This window comes from Oncorhynchus mykiss, chromosome 6, assembly GCF_057628025.1.
Source record: "Oncorhynchus mykiss isolate SJ-2025 chromosome 6, ASM5762802v1, whole genome shotgun sequence".
Classification (NCBI taxonomy): domain Eukaryota; kingdom Metazoa; phylum Chordata; class Actinopteri; order Salmoniformes; family Salmonidae; genus Oncorhynchus; species Oncorhynchus mykiss.
The window spans coordinates 32,407,497-32,425,800 of record NC_143027.1 but is presented as its reverse complement, the minus strand read 5'-3'; the positions used below and the strand labels follow the sequence as shown (position 1 = coordinate 32,425,800).

General features: G+C 47.4%; 1 protein-coding gene across 1 annotated transcript; it reads right to left on the bottom strand.

Annotated features, from left to right (window-relative positions):
- Window positions 1–744: 744 nt before the first annotated feature.
- On the bottom strand, window positions 745–13,627 carry rgmb (repulsive guidance molecule BMP co-receptor b). The gene is made up of 3 exons (XM_021606201.3): window positions 12,972–13,627; window positions 4,060–4,583; window positions 745–2,197 (listed from the first exon to the last, which is right to left on the bottom strand). Exons 1-3 carry the CDS (start codon window positions 13,078–13,080, stop codon window positions 1,445–1,447), a joined length of 1,386 nt encoding a protein of 461 aa, XP_021461876.3. The 5' UTR covers window positions 13,081–13,627; the 3' UTR covers window positions 745–1,444.
- Window positions 13,628–18,304: the final 4,677 nt, after the last annotated feature.

Genomic DNA, 18,304 nt, shown 5'->3' with positions numbered 1-18,304 from the left:
GGGGAAGAGAGTGGGGGGGTGGGGTTGAAAGGGGAAGAGAGTGGGGGGGTGGGGTTGAAAGGGGAAGAGAGTGGGGGGGTGGGGTTGAAAGGGGAAGAGAGTGGGGGGGTGGGGTTGAAAGGGGAAGAGAGTGGGGGGTGGGGTTGAAAGGGGAAGAGAGTGGGGGGGTGGGGTGGAAGGGGAAGAGAGTGGGGGGGTGGGGTGGAAGGGGAAGAGAGTGGGGGGGTGGGGTTGAAAGGGGAAGAGAGTGGGGGGTGGGGTTGAAAGGGGAAGAGAGTGGGGGGGTGGGGTGGAAGGGGAAGAGAGTGGGGGGTGGGGTTGAAAGGGGAAGAGAGTGGGGGGTGGGGTTGAAAGGGGAAGAGAGTGGGGGGGTGGGGTGGAAGGGGAAGAGAGTGGGGGGGTGGGGTTGAAAGGGGAAGAGAGTGGGGGGTGGGGTTGAAAGGGGAAGAGAGTGGGGGGGTGGGGTGGAAGGGGAAGAGAGTGGGGGGGTGGGGTTGAAAGGGGAAGAGAGTGGGGGGGTGGGGTTGAAAGGGGAAGAGAGTGGGGGGGTGGGGTTGAAAGGGGAAGAGAGTGGGGGGGTGGGGTTGAAAGGGGAAGAGAGTGGGGGGGTGGGGTGGAAGGGGAAGAGAGTGGGGGGGTGGGGTTGAAAGGGGAAGAGAGTGGGGGGGTGGGGTTGAAAGGGGAAGAGAGTGGGGGGGTGGGGTTGAAAGGGGAAGAGAGTGGGGGGGTGGGGTTGAAAGGGGAAGAGAGTGGGGGGGTGGGGTTGAAAGGGGAGAGGGGGAACACTGGTGTGGATTTAGCAAAAAATCTAAATAAAGTGCTTCTCTTAAAACAACGTCCTCTGTCTATGAGGTATAAAAAAAAACTATCACAACAAAATCACGCAAAAATAAAAACCAAAACAACGCCATCCAGCGTTCCAGGATACGTCACACACACTATTTACAGTCTGGAGTGTGTTTCTACAATATACACACACAGGTTGGAGTGTTGGTTGGTAATCCTCACATATAGACAGGTCATCATCTCCAGGAAGCCTGCTAGGTCCCACACAGCAGAGATGGGAAGAACACAGGAGTGTCGTGGAATCTGTTCAGATGCCAGCTGTGCCACCTTTATGGCAGTAATATGCCTTAGGGTGTTCAGTCAACTATTCTCTTTTCACCAAGAAGAATAAAAAGTGAAATCTCCAGAGGGGCTCTGGTTAGAAGTTTCTCTTAGACACAGATCCAGGATCAGCTTAGTTTACCCTCCTCAATCATAACCGTTAGAGGAAAACACAAAACTGACCTTAGATCTGCATAGAGGGAACTTTATCCTACAGCTCAGCTAGGGGCTCTATATGAACACACACACACACACACACACACACACACACACACACACACACACACACACACACACACACACACACCACACACACACACACACACACACACAAACGCTATACCAGTGCAGAGCCGAGCGCAAAGAGAGTGAGCAGTAGGAGCCATGTGATAGGCTGGGAGGTGTCGGCGGAGCTTTGTGGGAAGATCCTCCAGCGTTCCCGGTGGGGGTGGAGACTCTCCATGTCCTTCAGAGCGCTGAACGCTGCTGCCGTGAAGTTAGCGTCCCCGGTGGTCATGAGGTCAAACACACATGAGTGGAAATAAATATCCTGTAACTCCAGCTGCTCCTTGCAGCGTGCCCGTGCACCCTCCACACTGAACCACTGGGGGGCGCTGTAGGGAGCCGTGTGGGAGGGCTGGCCCTTGCCCTGGCCGTGTGGCTGCTGGAGATGTAAGCCCAGGGCTGGAGGGGGTAGAGGGAGAGGCAGTGGCAGGTGACCTCCCCGGTCGATGCGTTCCGAGGTGGGACATCCGTTGAGGCAGAGCTGCAGGTCCTGCGTAGCGTCGTAGGCATGGGCCATCTCCTCCGGGATGCGCACCGCCAGGGTCAGGTAGCGCCCCAGCTGTCGTACGATAACCGTCACGCCGATGTAGCCGGCGTGCAGCTCCACGTGGTGACCGGGGCTACGCTCCGAGATCCACAGCGCCCGTACCTTACCGGTAGAGTCACCGTTATTCCCGTTAACGTTGTGGTTGGGGGCCCCGCTGCTCACGGTACCATCTACGAAGGCAGCGGGCAGGTCATCTGTTACTGCCTGGTAAACACGCTGGTCTGTACACTCCTCAAAGGGCTTGAATATGATGGTGATCTATGGGCACACAAAAAGGTCATCGTATGACCAGACACACAATAACTTTGATATTTGTGTAAAACAAGGTTAAAAACAGGTTAAAAACAGCTTTTCCAGACACTTTATAATATATTACATTACAAACATGGCAAGGATATTGACCTTCACTTGTTTTGTTCAAACCCCAATTCTTTGCAGCAAAGAGGACACTGACTGCACACTGACAACTAATATACAACACTACAATATAAACTATAAATGGCTTTTACTGTGTTATTTATTGGTTACATAGACACACACACACACAAACACACACACACACCCATGTGCCCTGAAAACGAGCTGAAATCATATTTGTCAGAGGGCTCAGCCCAACTCTGTCTTACACAAACACGCACACACCTACACACAGACACACACCTACACACACACACAAACACCCATGCCATTAACTCGCCACAGAATCCATTTTAGCAATGACCCAATTACTTTTTAACAAGCCGTGATTAGCAGGCACAGCTAAGCAAACACACCCAGGCTAACGGCTAGCAGTGGCATGGTGTTAGCCTTAGCCGGGTCCTCCAACTGTATCCGCAAGGCTGTGGCCATAGCCACACAGTCTTAGGGTTAGCATTAGTGATAGCATGAATGACTGCTTTGTCCAGTTGTCAGCGATGAGGGATGAGGCCAGGAGCTGCAGGCGCAGTCACGGGTGTGTGTGTGCTAATAATTAGAACGAATAGCGAGCCCCACCCCTGACACAGGGTCAGAGCACCAGTCGTACAACTATCCCCTGGGTGGGGGGCAACATGGCCGCTTGGCCACCACAGAACTGACTTAGTGACGTCTAAAGACCTTCTCAGCCTGTGTCTGTGTCTGTGTCTGTGTTGTGTGTCTGTGTCTGTGTCTGTGTTGTGTGTCTGTGTCTGTGTTGTGTGTCTGTGTCTGTGTCTGTGTTGTGTGTCTGTGTCTGTGTCTGTGTTGTGTGTTGTGTGTCCATGTGTGTGTGCGTTTTTGTCTTTTTATGGTATGGCGCCCCTCGTTCTCGACCGTAACCTGCTTAAAGCCATATGTGTGTGAAAGGTCTCGGGCCCTCTGCTGACACACACATAGTGGTTCCTTTCACGCGCCGCTCATTTCAGGGTATTAGGGGTCATGCTATAAGCAGCCATTAACTAAGTTAGGATTCCAACACCACGTTAGTCACAAGTGTTAGTCACAAGACTCAACTGTTCACTCTGCTCTCCTCGCACCTGTGTGTGTGTGTGTGTGTTCTCGACGAAAAGAGGTCTTTCTCTGAGACACAGCAGCTCAGAGGTGACTATAGACACACACACCAGCCATTCAGTAAACTCAAACTAGAACACAAAAAGACTAACACAGTCTGCAAAGTGAAAACGCAACACGTAAAAAGAGGTTTCAAAAAGAGAGAGAAGGGAGTTGCTATAAAACCTATCTGGGCCAGGCTGCAGCTGCAAAGCTCTTCATACTAGACGGTTTATTTATTCTGTACGTCACTCTCAACCTCTTTTCTCCCATCCCAGAATGTACTGTTTACTGCATCTTTACAACACTGCTGCTTCAGTGGAGAGCTGGGTAAGAACCTCCATTTATCAGACGTCTTATCGAGGGAGTACCTCAGGGCTCTATACTGGGGCCTGTTCTCTTCTCAATATACTAATTCCCTACAAGATGGAACATGCTCCAAATAAAGGTTTTTGTTTTATATTGAAACAAAACAGTCTTCCTGTATTTATTAGTGTATAACTTTCTACTTTGTGGACTTGCACCTGTTCTGAACCATGTTCTTTTTTTAACTAGTTAAGTGCCGAGGCTTTCATTTCAATACACAGTAATATACCGTACGGATTTCCCCTCACCTTATTGGTCGCTGTGGCGCTGGATCCCGTTACCACAGGAACGTTGGTCACCTGCACAGACAAGAAGTCGTTATCAATCAGCGGCCACGCCCCTTCCACCTTGCAGGTCTGGAAGCTGTCCTTAAACGTCCGCAGATGGGGATCCCCAAACAGCCCGCAGAACAGGTAACCCGGCCGCGTGGTAGTGTGCGTGTGAGAGTGAGGGTGTGGGTGAGTGTGCTGGGTGCGGCTGTGGTAGTTGCAGGGCTCTGATTGTATCTCGGGGTGTGTGGAGGAGGTGGGCCCGTCACGGGAGCAGTTTCTCTGGGTCATGAGGTCTGAGATGCCCAGGACAGCAGAGTGGAAGACCAGGTTGCCCCTGCAGGACTTGGCTGTCCTCTGGGTGCAGGCGCTGTAGGACCTCAGAGCCTTACAGAACTCTACGGCAAAGCCATCCAGCGTTGGGGTCAGGTGAGACGTCAGGGACACAAAGTCTGTGGTGCACTTGTGGATACGACACTGAGGGGTGGCGACCTGGCAATGACCTGGAGAAACACACACATACTAACAGTCAGTACTATGGTACAACTACAATAATATTACAGTTCTATTATTACAGCACTAATACAGTACCAGTGGCCCTGGCGGGCCGGCATACATGCAGAACATCAATGTTCCTTCATGGTACCAAAGACCGATAGAGAACACGTGGTGCAGATGGTACAGTGCCTTGCGAAAGTATTCGGCCCCCTTGAACTTTGCGACCTTTTGACACATTTCAGGCTTCAAACATAAAGATATAAAACTGTATTTTTTTGTGAAGAATCAACAACAAGTGGGACACAATCATGAAGTGGAACGACATTTATTGGATATTTCAAACTTTTTTAACAAATCAGAAACTGAAAAATTGGGCGTGCAAAATGATTCAGCCCCCTTAAGTTAATACTTTGTAGCGCCACCTTTTGCTGCGATTACAGCTGTAAGTCGCTTGGGGTATGTCTCTATCAGTTTTGCACATCGAGAGACTGACATTTTTTCCCATTCCTCCTTGCAAAACAGCTCGAGCTCAGTGAGGTTGGATGGAGAGCATTTGTGAACAGCAGTTTTCAGTTCTTTCCACAGATTCTCGATTGGATTCAGGTCTGGACTTTGACTTGGCCATTCTAACACCTGGATATGTTTATTTTTGAACCATTCCATTGTAGATGTTGCTTTATGTTTTGGATCATTATCTTGTTGGAAGACAAATCTCCGTCCCAGTCTCAGGTCTTTTGCAGACTCCATCAGGTTTTCTTCCAGAATGGTCCTGTATTTGGCTCCATCCATCTTCCCATCAATTGTAACCATCTTCCCTGTCCCTGCTGAAGAAAAGCAGGCCCAAACCATGATGCTGCCACCACCATGTTTGACAGTGGGGATGGTGTGTTCAGCTGTGTTGCTTTTACGCGAAACATAACGTTTTGCATTGTTGCCAAATAGTTCAATTTTGGTTTCATCTGACCAGAGCACCTTCTTCCACATGTTTGGTGTGTCTCCCAGGCGGCTTGTGGCAAACTTTAAACAACACTTTTTATGGATATCTTTAAGAAATGGCTTTCTTCTTGCCACTCTTCCATAAAGGCCAGATTTGTGCAATATACGACTGATTGTTGTCCTATGGACAGAGTCTCCCACCTCAGCTGTAGATCTCTGCAGTTCATCCAGAGTGATCATGGGCCTCTTGGCTGCATCTCTGATCAGTCTTCTCCTTGTATGAGCTGAAAGTTTAGAGGGACGGCCAGGTCTTGGTAGATTTGCAGTGGTCTGATACTCCTTCCATTTCAATATTATCGCTTGCACAGTGCTCCTTGGGATGTTTAAAGCTTGGGAAATCTTTTTGTATCCAAATCCAACTTTAAACTTCTTCACAACAGTATCTCGGACCTGCCTGGTGTGTTCCTTGTTCTTCATGATGCTCTCTGCGCTTTTAACGGACCTCTGAGACTATCACAGTGCAGGTGCATTTATACGGAGACTTGATTACACACAGGTGGATTGTATTTATCATCATTAGTCATTTAGGTCAACATTGGATCATTCAGAGATTCTCACTGAACTTCTGGAGAGAGTTTGCTGCACTGAAAGTAAAGGGGCTGAATAATTTTGCACGCCCAATTTTTCAGTTTTTGATTTGTTAAAAAAGTTTGAAATATCCAATAAATGTCGTTCCACTTCGTGATTGTGTCCCACTTGTTGTTGATTCTTCACAAAAAAATACAGTTTTATATCTTTATGTTTGAAGCCTGAAATGTGTCAAAAGGTCGCAAAGTTCAAGGGGGCCGAATACTTTCGCAAGGCACTGTATGTGTGCCAGACCAAGGCTGTCATAGAAACTCATAGTCATTGGGTTTTGGCTTTGGCATGACATACATCTGTAGGAAAGCTCTCACATTCATTTACACACACACACACAAACACACACACACACACACACACACACACACACACACACACACACACACACACACACACACACACACACACACACACACACACACACACACACACACACACACAGAGTCAGGTCGGTTAGGAGCTTTGATCTCTATGGCCCAAATTAACACAACGCTACTGGCCTGTTTATATTAAACCAGTAAAGCTGAGAAAGAACAGGCTGGCGTGTGTGTGTGTGTGTGTGCGGGCGCGTGTGTGCGTGTGTGTGTGTACAGTAACACTGCTTTATGACTTTTAGAAACCAGAACAAAGAGCAGTGCTGAGAGACTCAAATAGAGACTTGCAGACTTTCCCACAGAGCCAGAGATAAGGCTGAGACACAGAGTGGAAGAATAACAGATCACACACATCCACACTGTTAGATCCTCTATGCTGTCTGATGAAGCTTGTCCTTCTCCAGACTATCATGGCCCCGTGTTCATGGTATGGTCTCATCGTTTGTTGTTGTTGAAAGAAGTTTGATATCTTGGTCAGGGGTGATACGACAGCCACCCACTGCTTTGAACCGTTGTCCTGGTGTGTCTGAGCTATAAAAGAGGAAAGATCTAGAAGTTCTTCAGAGGTCTCAGTGTCAGCCTGACTAAGAGAAGAGAGAGAGAAGAGGAGGAGAAGAAGAGAGAACTGGAGGAGAGAAGGAGAGGAGAGAGAAGAGGAGGAGCGAAGAGGAGAGGATGAGAGAGAGAAGAGGAGGAGAGAAGAAGAAGAGAGGAGGAGAGAAGAGGAGGAGAGAAAGAGAGAGAAGAAGAGGAGAGAAGAGGAAGAGAGAAGAGGAGGAGGAGCGAAGAGGAGGAGAGGAGGAGAGAGAGAGAAGAGGAGGAGAGAAGGGGAAGAGAGGAGGAGAGAAGAGGAGGAGAGAAGAGAGAGAGAGAGAAGAGGAGGAGAGAAGAGAGAGAGAGAGAGAGAGAGAGAGAGAAGAGGAGAGGCCAGGCCTAATGTATCAGCCACAGTGAGCTCCTATTAGATTAGACCAGAGGCTCTCTAAAGCAGAAACAAACACACACACACACACACACACACACACACACACACACACTAATAACTATCTCTGAAAGGATCCTGGCTCTGCTTCCACTGCCAACAACACGCACTGTCAAAGCTCATCTGATTATGGCATGATTTACTAACAGACACCAGCACAAACACGGCCACATGAACACACACACACAGCCACATGAATACACACGCAGCATAGGTCTATTCACACATAGAACTAATGCTAACAATAGGCCTAGTTCCCCTGGTGTGTACAGAGATAAAGCAAACACGTCCATAGTTGTCTTGGTGTGAATGCACTGAACCATATGATAAAGGGATAAGAAAGGAGAAGAGGAATGTTTGCAGAAAGCCAACCCTCTCTCACTGTGTGTGTCAGTACCTGATCCTACCAGGTGGGGGCAGTATTGTGGTGGGTATTAGAGGGAGGGTACACAATATATCACTCCACTCACACTCTGGGTTAGAATGTCCCTCCAGTGTGTTAAATACTGACACTACTCCTCAGCTAACACACAGCCACAAACACACACACCTCTGAAAGCCTAGACCCAGAGCCTTAGAACTAATCCAAATCCTCATCATGAATCCAACTCTATTTTTACAGTATAACTGATGATTCAATTAGTTCTCCAGGTGGAGTGTGTCTACGTACAGTTGGTATCTCTGTGTCGATCAATCTCCACTTTCCCCATATCAAACAGATTTTTACTGAAATAAGGAAATCAAATAACAACTGGATGCCACACACACACACACACACACACACACAGACACACACATCCACACAATGCTAACATTATCGTCTGACCCTTCCAGGCTTCCCTTAATGGACAAATGAGTTTTCTACATCCCAGTGTTTACAGAATGACACATTCAAACTGGACTCCTGGTGAGAGATCCCGACTCAGTCTCACTCAGCCGTGTGTGGGCAGAGGCCAGACATAGCCCACCCCTCTCCCTGTCCAGGAGTCACTTCTCCTCCCAGCCACTGATCCGTGTTGTATATCTTTTTTCAAACAATACAAAACATACACATACAAATGACAGCATACAAACACAAACAAACATTAAGGACATGACCATGCCCAGACCCACCTGCTCATACCCCCATCTCCAGCACCCACACCATTCTCTGCCTCATGGTCACATGCACCATGTCGTCTCTCTTCGTCGCCCACACACTTCCAACATTTAGATAATAAAGCACTTGGCCTTTCCATTGTGTTACCAATGGAGGATTGGTTGATTTCCAGTTTTAAAGTAAACGTTTTTCTTTGATCAGTGTTGTATTTACTTAAACACCAAGGATCCAGAGCCCACTGCTCTCTCTCTCTCTCTCTCTCTCTCTCTCTCTCTCACTCACTCACTCACTCACTCACTCACTCACTCACTCACTCACTCACTCACACAGAGAGTTACTCACAGATACAATGAGTGAACGACTACACACATTCTCATTCTCAGGCTGAATCTTGAGAGTAAAACTCCACAGCAAACACGTGCGTCTCCAGGTCTTTCTGATCACACTGGTCTTTGTGCAGTGAGTCTAGTATGAACGTACTGATAACTGTGACTGACTGTGGGACAATACACAGCTGCTCTGGCCTCCGCTTCAGACAACACTCACTTCTGTTTAAGTCCACACACACACACCCACACACACACACACACACACACACACACACACACACACACACACACACACACACACACACAGGGCTGAATAACGGTAAATTGTGGGGATGGCTGGCGGTAATGACACTGCAATATAATATCAGGAGTGATAGCTGATGACTCCCCAGCTGGTCTGATGCGTCCGGTGGTGATGAGCACTATGAGAAGACAGCTGTGGAGCCTTGTTACCAGCTAGCTACACACACCACACCCTCAACACAATAACACACAGACCAGCTAGCTACACACACCACACCCTCAACACAATAACACACAGACCAGCTAGCTACACACACCACACCCTCAACACAATAACACACAGACCAGCTAGCTACACACACCACACCCTCAACACAATAACACACAGACCAGCTAGCTACACACACCACACCCTCAACACAATAACACACAGACCAGCTAGCTACACACACCACACCCTCAACACAATAACACACAGACCAGCTAGCTACACACACCACACCCTCAACACAATAACACACAGACCAGCTAGCTACACACACCACACCCTCAACACAATACCACACAGACCAGCTAGCTACACACACCACACCCTCAACACAATAACACACAGACCAGCTAGCTACACACACCACACCCTCAACACAATAACACACAGACCAGCTAGCTACACACACCACACCCTCAACACAATAACACACAGACCAGCTAGCTACACACAACACACCCTCAACACAATAACACAGACCAAGTCTTGTTACTAGCTAGCTACACAGACACACACACACACTATAACACACACACCAAGTCTTGTTACTAGCTAGCCACACACACACACACACCAAGTCATCTAAATAGTGTGTTGTGTATATCTCCTCGTTGCAACATCTGACATTCACAATGAGACAGGACATGCTGATAAATGAAAAGTGTCAATCAATTAAATGTAATTATAATGTAAAATGTGTTATATGGCGTCCTGAACTAACTTAGAAAAGTGAAATAGGACCAACTTCTAAATAGATTATTTGAAATGTAACTGATTTCAAATGTAAATTCTTATTGGCAGGGAGCGTCAACATGCTTTTCATGCTTCTCAAACCGTCCCCATCCCCCTACTGAACAGAACTGTGCACAGACAGTGTCATGTCCAGCTGCCTGGGACTGTGTTAAATGAATTACCAGAGGTGTGACTGCTGCGCACACACACACACAAATACGCGCAAGAGTCAATGAGCGCGGGCTGGATGACAGGGCCTGGGGTCTGGGTTATGGCTGGGGGACATCCAGAGAGGGGTGGTGGGCTGTCACAGTGCCAGTCCAGAACAGGCCTCTCTGTGTAGGCACAGCAGTCAGCTAGCTCTGGGTCACAAGGGCAAACCCAGCCTCTATAGGATGACTTCAAGTAGCCTACTACCACCCTCTGGTATTCTAGCCTATTCTATTTACCAATCCTAGAGTTTCTGTATGATTTGATTCCCTTCTAATATATTCCAGATTATATGGTTCTATTATATTCTGTTTTGTTTTCTATTTAACCTTTATTGATACATATGAATTTAATTAAGAACAGATTATTGATGACACTGTTTCCATTTGGTTCTGTTCTTTTCTGGTTTATTACATGTCATTCTATTCTATTGTCTCCATTTGGTCCTATTACACTGAACTCATATTCTTTTGTGTATTAAAAGTAAAAGTAGGCTAAAATGTATACATTTGTGACATAATTATACCGAATTATAATTTACATTCCCATTATTATTATAAGCCTACACTATTTTAAAACTGTGTCAACAAGCCTTTGTTAGTCTGGCTGGATGTAAAGGACCTGACACCAAGACATCAGCAGAGCCACCCTTCCCTTTCTCTATCAGCCATAGCGACCCACGGCAGAGCCACACTTCCCTTTCTCTGTCAGCCATAGCGACCCACGGCAGAGCCACCCTTCCCTTTATCAGCCATATCGACCCACGGCAGAGCCACCCTTCCCTTTCTCTATCAGCCATAGCGACCCACGGCAGAGCCACCCTTCCCTTTCTCTATCAGCCATTACGACCCACGGCAGAGCCACACTTCCCTTTCTCTGTCAGCTATAGCGACCCACGGCAGAGCCACACTTCCCTTTCTCTGTCAGCCATAGCGACCCACGGCAGAGCCACCCTTCCCTTTCTCTATCAGCCATAGCGACCCACGGCAGAGCCACCCTTCCCTTTCTCTATCAGCCATAGCGACCCACGGCAGAGCCACACTTCCCTTTCTCTATCAGCCATAGCGACCCACGGCAGAGCCACCCTTCCCTTTCTCTATCAGCCATAGCGACCCACGGCAGAGCCACACTTCCCTTTCTCTATCAGCCATAGCGACCCACGGCAGAGCCACCCTTCCCTTTTTCTATCAGCCATAGCGACCCACGGCAGAGCCACACTTCCCTTTCTCTATCAGCCATAGCAACCCATGGCAGAGCCACCCTTCCCTTTCTCTATCAGCCATAGCGACCCACGGCAGAGCCACCCTTCCCTTTCTCTGTCAGCCATAGCGACCCACGGCAGAGCCACCCTTCCCTTCCTCTATCAGCCATAGCGACCCATGGCAGAGCCACACTTCCCTTTCTCTATCAGCCATAGCGACCCACGGCAGAGCCATCCTTCCCTTTCTCTATCAGCCATAGCAACCCATGGCAGAGCCACCCTTCCCTTTCTCTATCAGCCATAGCGACCTACGGCAGAGCCAGTCCTTCCCTTTCTCTATCAGCCATAGCGACCCACGGCAGAGCCACCCTTCCCTTCCTCTATCAGCCATAGCAACCCATGGCAGAGCCACCCTTCCCTTTCTCTATCAGCCATAGCAACCCATGGCAGAGCCACACTTCCCTTTCTCTATCAGCCATAGCAACCCACGGCAGAGCCATCCTTCCCTTTCTCTATCAGCCATAGCAACCCATGGCAGAGCCACCCTTCCCTTTCTCTATCAGCCATAGCGACCCACGGCAGAGCCAGTCCTTCCCTTTCTCTATCAGCCATAGCGACCCACGGCAGAGCCACCCTTCCCTTTCTCTATCAGCCATAGCGACCCACGGCAGAGCCACCCTTCCCTTTCTCTATCAGCCATAGCGACCCACGGCAGAGCCACCCTTCCCTTTCTCTATCAGCCATAGCGACCCACGGCAGAGCCACCCTTCCCTTTCTCTATCAGCCATAGCGACCCACGGCAGAGCCACCCTTCCCTTTCTCTATCAGCCATAGCGACCCACGGCAGAGCCACCCTTCCCTTTCTCTATCAGCCATAGCGACCCACGGCAGAGCCACCCTTCCCTTCCTCTATCAGCCATAGCGACCCACGGCAGAGCCACCCTTCCCTTTCTCTGTCAGCCATAGCGACCCACGGCAGAGCCACCACTGGAGAAACTCCGGAGAAACAAGAGAGCGATGGGGGAGGAAACACTTTCCCTTCTGACTGCTGCGCTCCCGGTCCGCGGGAGAGAGAAAGAGACAAGCAATATCAGACAATAACACAACGACAACGGGAGGTTCAGGTTCGAATACACTCCAATAGGCTACAACACACAGGCCTATAAAATGCACTATAGACTAATCTTAACCAAATGCTAGGCCAATCCGAAATACCTAGTTTTGGCATTATTAACTGGTTATTAACTCACCATTAGCCTCTAACTGTTAAGTCACAATCACAGCGCTCGATCTGAAGTTTTCCGCGGACAAGGAACTAGGTCCCGATGAGGCTACTGAGGAAAATTAACAACATTTGAAGTTATCTAGTTAGCCTACCTCTGTGCGCCCCGTAACAGAGAGCGACGATCAGCAGCAGCAGCGGTCGCAGGGAAGGCGAGGATGCGAGGCGCTCAGCCCCGCGGTAACAACATCCGGCTCTCCCCATCCCCGTCCATGCAGGGCCAGGAGGGGAGAGGGGACAGGCAGCCACGGGGGAGAGGGGTGAGGTGCGGCGGCGGGGTTTCCGTTAAAGTCAGGCCTCTGCTCTCCTTCTCCCTCGCTCTGTTCTCCCTCGCTCTCTTCTTCCTTGCTCTTCTCTCCTTCCACTCCTCGGGTGCGCAGGGGCATTAAAGTGCAGATTCTACGCGGAATGCGATCGGTCAGGGAGGAGGAATGGAAAGAAAAGGAGAGGAGGAAAGGGGGAAAACAGTAGCGATTGAAAAATAGCAGTCCTTCCACCAAACACTTTCACTCCTTCTTCGCTCCCTGCATCATATTTCCTGTCTCTAGCAGCGCTATTCCGTCCTGGTTGAGTTGAGTCTTGTTGTAGCAATAAATCTCGGCTCCGCTCTCTCGCTCTCTCTCGCTCTCTCTCTCTCGCCCCCTCTCCCTCTCTCTTTCTCTCTTTCTCTCCAGGCCTCACCTAAGAATCCTCCCCTCTCCTCTCTTCCTCAGATCGATAGCAAATCAACCAACCCTTTTGCGGAAAACCCGCCTCTGAGAGAGCAGGACCCGCCCGCCCTGTCAGCCTTGGGCTTCGCGGGGGAGAGAGAGAGCGAGAGAGAGAGAGAATACAAATTCCACCTAGACACGTTGCCCTAGGGCACTGGTTCTCAATCCCGGTCCTGGGAACCCAAAGGGGTGCACATTTTAGTTTTTGCCCTAGCACTACACAGCTGATTCAAATGATCAACTCATCGAAAGGCTTTGATGATTTGAATCAGGTGTGTAGTGCTAGGGTAAAAACTAAAATGTGCCCCCCTTTGGGTTCCCAGGACCAGGATTGAGAACCATTGCCATAGAGCACACAAAAAACTACACATACCTTGGCCTAAACATCAGGTAACTTCCACCAAGCTGTGAACGATCTGAGAGACAAGGCGAGAAAGTCCTTCTATGCCATCAAAAGGAACATAAATTTCGACATAGCAATAAGGATCTGGCTAAAAAATACTTGAATCAGTTATAGGTTGTGAGGTCTGGGATTCGCTCACCAACCAATAACTCACCAAATAGGACAAACACCAAATTGAGACTCCTCTGTGTACAACGTAAAACACCAAATAATGCATGCAGAATAGAATTAGGACGATACCCGCTAATTATCAAAATCCAGAAAAGAGAAGTTAAATTCTACAACCACCTAAAATTAAGCAATTCCCAAACGTTCCATAACAAAGCCATCATCCGAAAAATGTACCTGGAGAAGAGCCCCCTAAGCAAGTTGGTCCCTGACTGTTCACAAACACAAACAGACCCCACAGAGCCCCAGGACAACAACACAATTAGACCCAACCAAATCATGAGAAAACAAAAAGATAATTACTTGACACATTGGAAAGAATTTACAAAAAAACAGAGCAAACTAGATTGCTATTTGGCCCTAAACTGGGCAGAATACTTGACCACTGTGACTGACCCAAAATTAAGAAAATATTTGACTATGTACATAATATGACATTTGAAATGTCTTTATTCTTTTGGAAATTGTAATGTTTACTGCTATTTTTTTATTGTTTATTTCACTTTAGTTTATTATCTATTTCACTTCCTTTGGCAATGTAAACATATGTTTCCCATGCCAATAAAGTCCCTTAAATTGAGAGAGAGAGAGAGAGAGAGAGAGAGAGAGAGAGAGAGAGAGAGGAACAGTGTTCAGTTATTAAAAATAATAACGATCATGTATAGATGCAGTAAGGCATTTCAAGTCATTGTGGATCATCTTATATGTAGGTCTAGCTGTTACTAGCCTGAAAAAAACTATTTCCAGAAGCCAGACAAAGATTTAGACAATGTGAAGTTTTACTAGCCCTAACTCATTATTATGATGACACTCTATCATGGCGAAACGTCTTCAAACCGACACTCATAATTTATGACCCCTCTCTCTGCCTCATCATATGCTTCCTGTGAGTCTATCTCAGGTTTCTCTGCTTCACAGCAACACACTGTGTGTGTGTGTGCGTGCATGCGTGCGTGTGTGCGTGTGTGTGTGTGTCTGTTAATCCTCTCCTTTAGTCCAGTTGGAATGTGTCAGGTGTTGGGAACACTTAGACACCAGTAGGAATCTCTGTTCACATTAACATCACTTCTACTCAGTGTGGTCACGATGTGTGTGTGTGTGTTCTGTAGGCTTGCCGGAGTATGGAACAGAGCGGCTCTGTGGATGGTGTGGTACAGGTAACGGCCAAAATAAAGGAAACACTAGCATAAAGTGTCTGAATTGGGCGTTGGGCCACCGCAAGCCGCCAGCGCCGCCAGGTGCTTCAATGTACCTTGGCATAGATTCTACAAGTGTCTGGAACTCTATTGGTGGGATGCGACACCATTCTTCCACGAGACATTCCATGATTTGGTGGTTTGTTGATGGTGGTGGAAAACGCTGTCTCAGGCGCCACTCCAGAATCTCCCATAAGTGTTCAGTTGGGTTGAGATCGTGTGACTGAGACACACACAAACACACACACCCTAAAACCCCTATGCTCCTTTGAGAACCCTCCTTCAATGAGATCTCTTCTTCTTGCCATGGTAGCCCAGGTAATGAGCAACTGGGTATTTTTATACAGGACTCTAAGCTTGATGGGATGTTTTATGTGTTTAATAATCAAATCAAGAACCACACCTGTGTGGAAGGACCTGCTTTCAATATACAGTGCCTTGCGAAAGTATTCGGCCCCCTTGAACTTTGCGACCTTTTGCCACATTTCAGGCTTCAAACATAAAGATATAAAACTGTATTTTTTGTGAAGAATCAACAACAAGTGGGACACAATCATGAAGTGGAACGACATTTATTGGATATTTCAAACTTTTTTTAACAAATCAAAAACTGAAAAATTGGGCGTGCAAAATGATTCAGCCCCCTTAAGTTAATACTTTGTAGCGCCACCTTTTGCTGCGATTACAGCTGTAAGTCGCTTGGGGTATGCCTCTATCAGTTTTGCACATCGAGAGACTGAAATGTTTTCCCATTCCTCCTTGCAAAACAGCTCGATCTCAGTGAGGTTGGATGGAGAGCATTTGTGAACAGCAGTTTTCAGTTCTTTCCACAGATTCTCGAATGGATTCAGGTCTGGACTTTGACTTGGCCATTCTAACACCTGGATATGTTTATTTTTGAACCATTCCATTGTAGATTTTGCTTTATGTTTTGGATCATTGTCTTGTTGGAAGACAAATCTCCGTCCCAGTCTCAGGCCTTTTGCAGACTCCATCAGGTTTTCTTCCAGAATGGTCCTGTATTTGGCTCCATCCATTTTCCCATCAATTTTAACCATCTTCCCTGACCCTGCTGAAGAAAAGCAGGCCCAAACCATGATGCTGCCACCACCATGTTTGACAGTGGGGATGGTGTGTTCATGGTGATGAGCTGTGTTGCTTTTATGCCAAACATAACGTTTTGCATTGTTGCCAAAAAGTTCAATTTTGGTTTCATCTGACCAGAGCACCTTCTTCCACATGTTTGGTGTGTCTCCCAGGTGGCTTGTGGCAAACTTTAAATTACACTTTTTATGGATATCTTTAAGAAATGTCTTTCTTCTTGCCACTCTTCCATAAAGGCCAGATTTGTGCAATATACGACTGATTGTTGTCCTATGGACAGAGTCTCCCACCTCAGCTGTAGATCTCTGCAGTTCATCCAGAGTGATCATGGGCCTCTTGGCTGCATCTCTGATCAGTCTTCTCCTTGTATGAGCTGAAAGTTTAGAGGGACGGCCAGGTCTTGGTAGATTTGCAGTGGTCTGATACTCCTTCCATTTCAATATTATCGCTTGCACAGTGCTCCTTGGGATGTTTAAAGCTTGGGAAATCTTTTTGTATCCAAATCCGGCTTTAAACTTCTTCACAACAGTATCTCGGACCTGCCTGGTGTGTTCCTTGTTATTCATGATGCTCTCTGCGCTTTTAACGGACCTCTGAGACTATCACAGTGCAAGTGCATTTATACGGAGACTTGATTACACACAGGTGGATTGTATTTATCATCATTAGTCATTTAGGTCAACATTGGATCATTCAGATATCCTCACTGAACTTCTGGAGAGCTGCACTGAAAGTAAAGGGGCTGAATAATTTTGCACGCCCAATTTTTCAGTTTTTGATTTGTTAAAAAAGTTTGAAATATCCAATAAATGTCGTTCCACTTCATGATTGTGTCCCACTTGTTGTTGATTCTTCACAAAAAATACAGTTTTATATCTTTATGTTTGAAGCCTGAAATGTGGCAAAAGGTCGCAAAGTTCAAGGGGGCCGAATACTTTCGCAAGGCACTGTACTTTGTATCTCTCATTTGCTCAAGTGTATCCTCTATTTTGGCAGTTACCTGTATGTTTGGTGTGTGTTATAGGTTGGTCAAATCAAAGCACATTTGACTTTGTCACATGCTTTCGGAAACAACAGGTGTCGACTAACAGTGAAATGCTCACTTATGGGTCATTTTCCAACAACGCAGAGTTAAGATACAAACATTCTAAAATGCGGAGTGACATGAAGAATACATTCTCAGTGAAAAACCGATAACAATGAAGGGTAAAAGTAACATGGCTATATACAGGGAGGACTAGTACTGAGTTGATGTGCAGGGGTAAAGGTATTTGAGGTAGCTATGTACAGATACGCGTGCAGGGGTAAATTGACTAGGCAACATGATAGATAATAGACAGTAGCAGCAGCGTATGTGGTGAGTGTGAATGTGTGTGTGTGTCGTCAGTATGCATGTGTCCGTGTGCTGTGCCGTGTGTGTGTTGGGATGCCAGTGTAAGTATGTGTGAGTGTGTGGGTAGAGTCCAGTGAGTGTGCATAGAGTCAGTGCAATAAAAGGCAAATGCAGGGAGTCCGATCATGTAATAACTACAGCTATGACTCATATGTACACCCCCCCCATACTCACAGCACACACCGCACATACGCCCCACTGTCCTTCAGCACACACACACAAACACACACACACACACAACTAAACTCGTTGGACATGGCCAGAGGAAATTATCCTCGTTAACCAGACACTGATATTAAATTACATCTGCTGTTTCCTGTTAGCTCCTCTCTGCTCTGGGGACAGTCTCTTCACATCTTCTGGGATTGAGTCACATAGCTGGCTCTACACAACATGACGTGATGTGGATAATTATCTCAACATTAGTCTATTTCAGAGGGGAGAAAACACAAAT

Coding starts and splice junctions, on each gene's coding strand:
- rgmb (XM_021606201.3), bottom strand. CDS start 13,080: ATGGGGAGAGCCGGATGTTGTTACCGCGGGGCTGAGCGCCTCGCATCC. Junction 4,584..12,971: donor CTGTTACGGGGCGCACAGAG/GTAGGCTAACTA, acceptor GTGTTTCTCCAG/GTCATTGCCAGGTCGCCACC. Junction 2,198..4,059: donor GCGCCACAGCGACCAATAAG/GTGAGGGGAAAT, acceptor GTGTGCCCATAG/ATCACCATCATATTCAAGCC.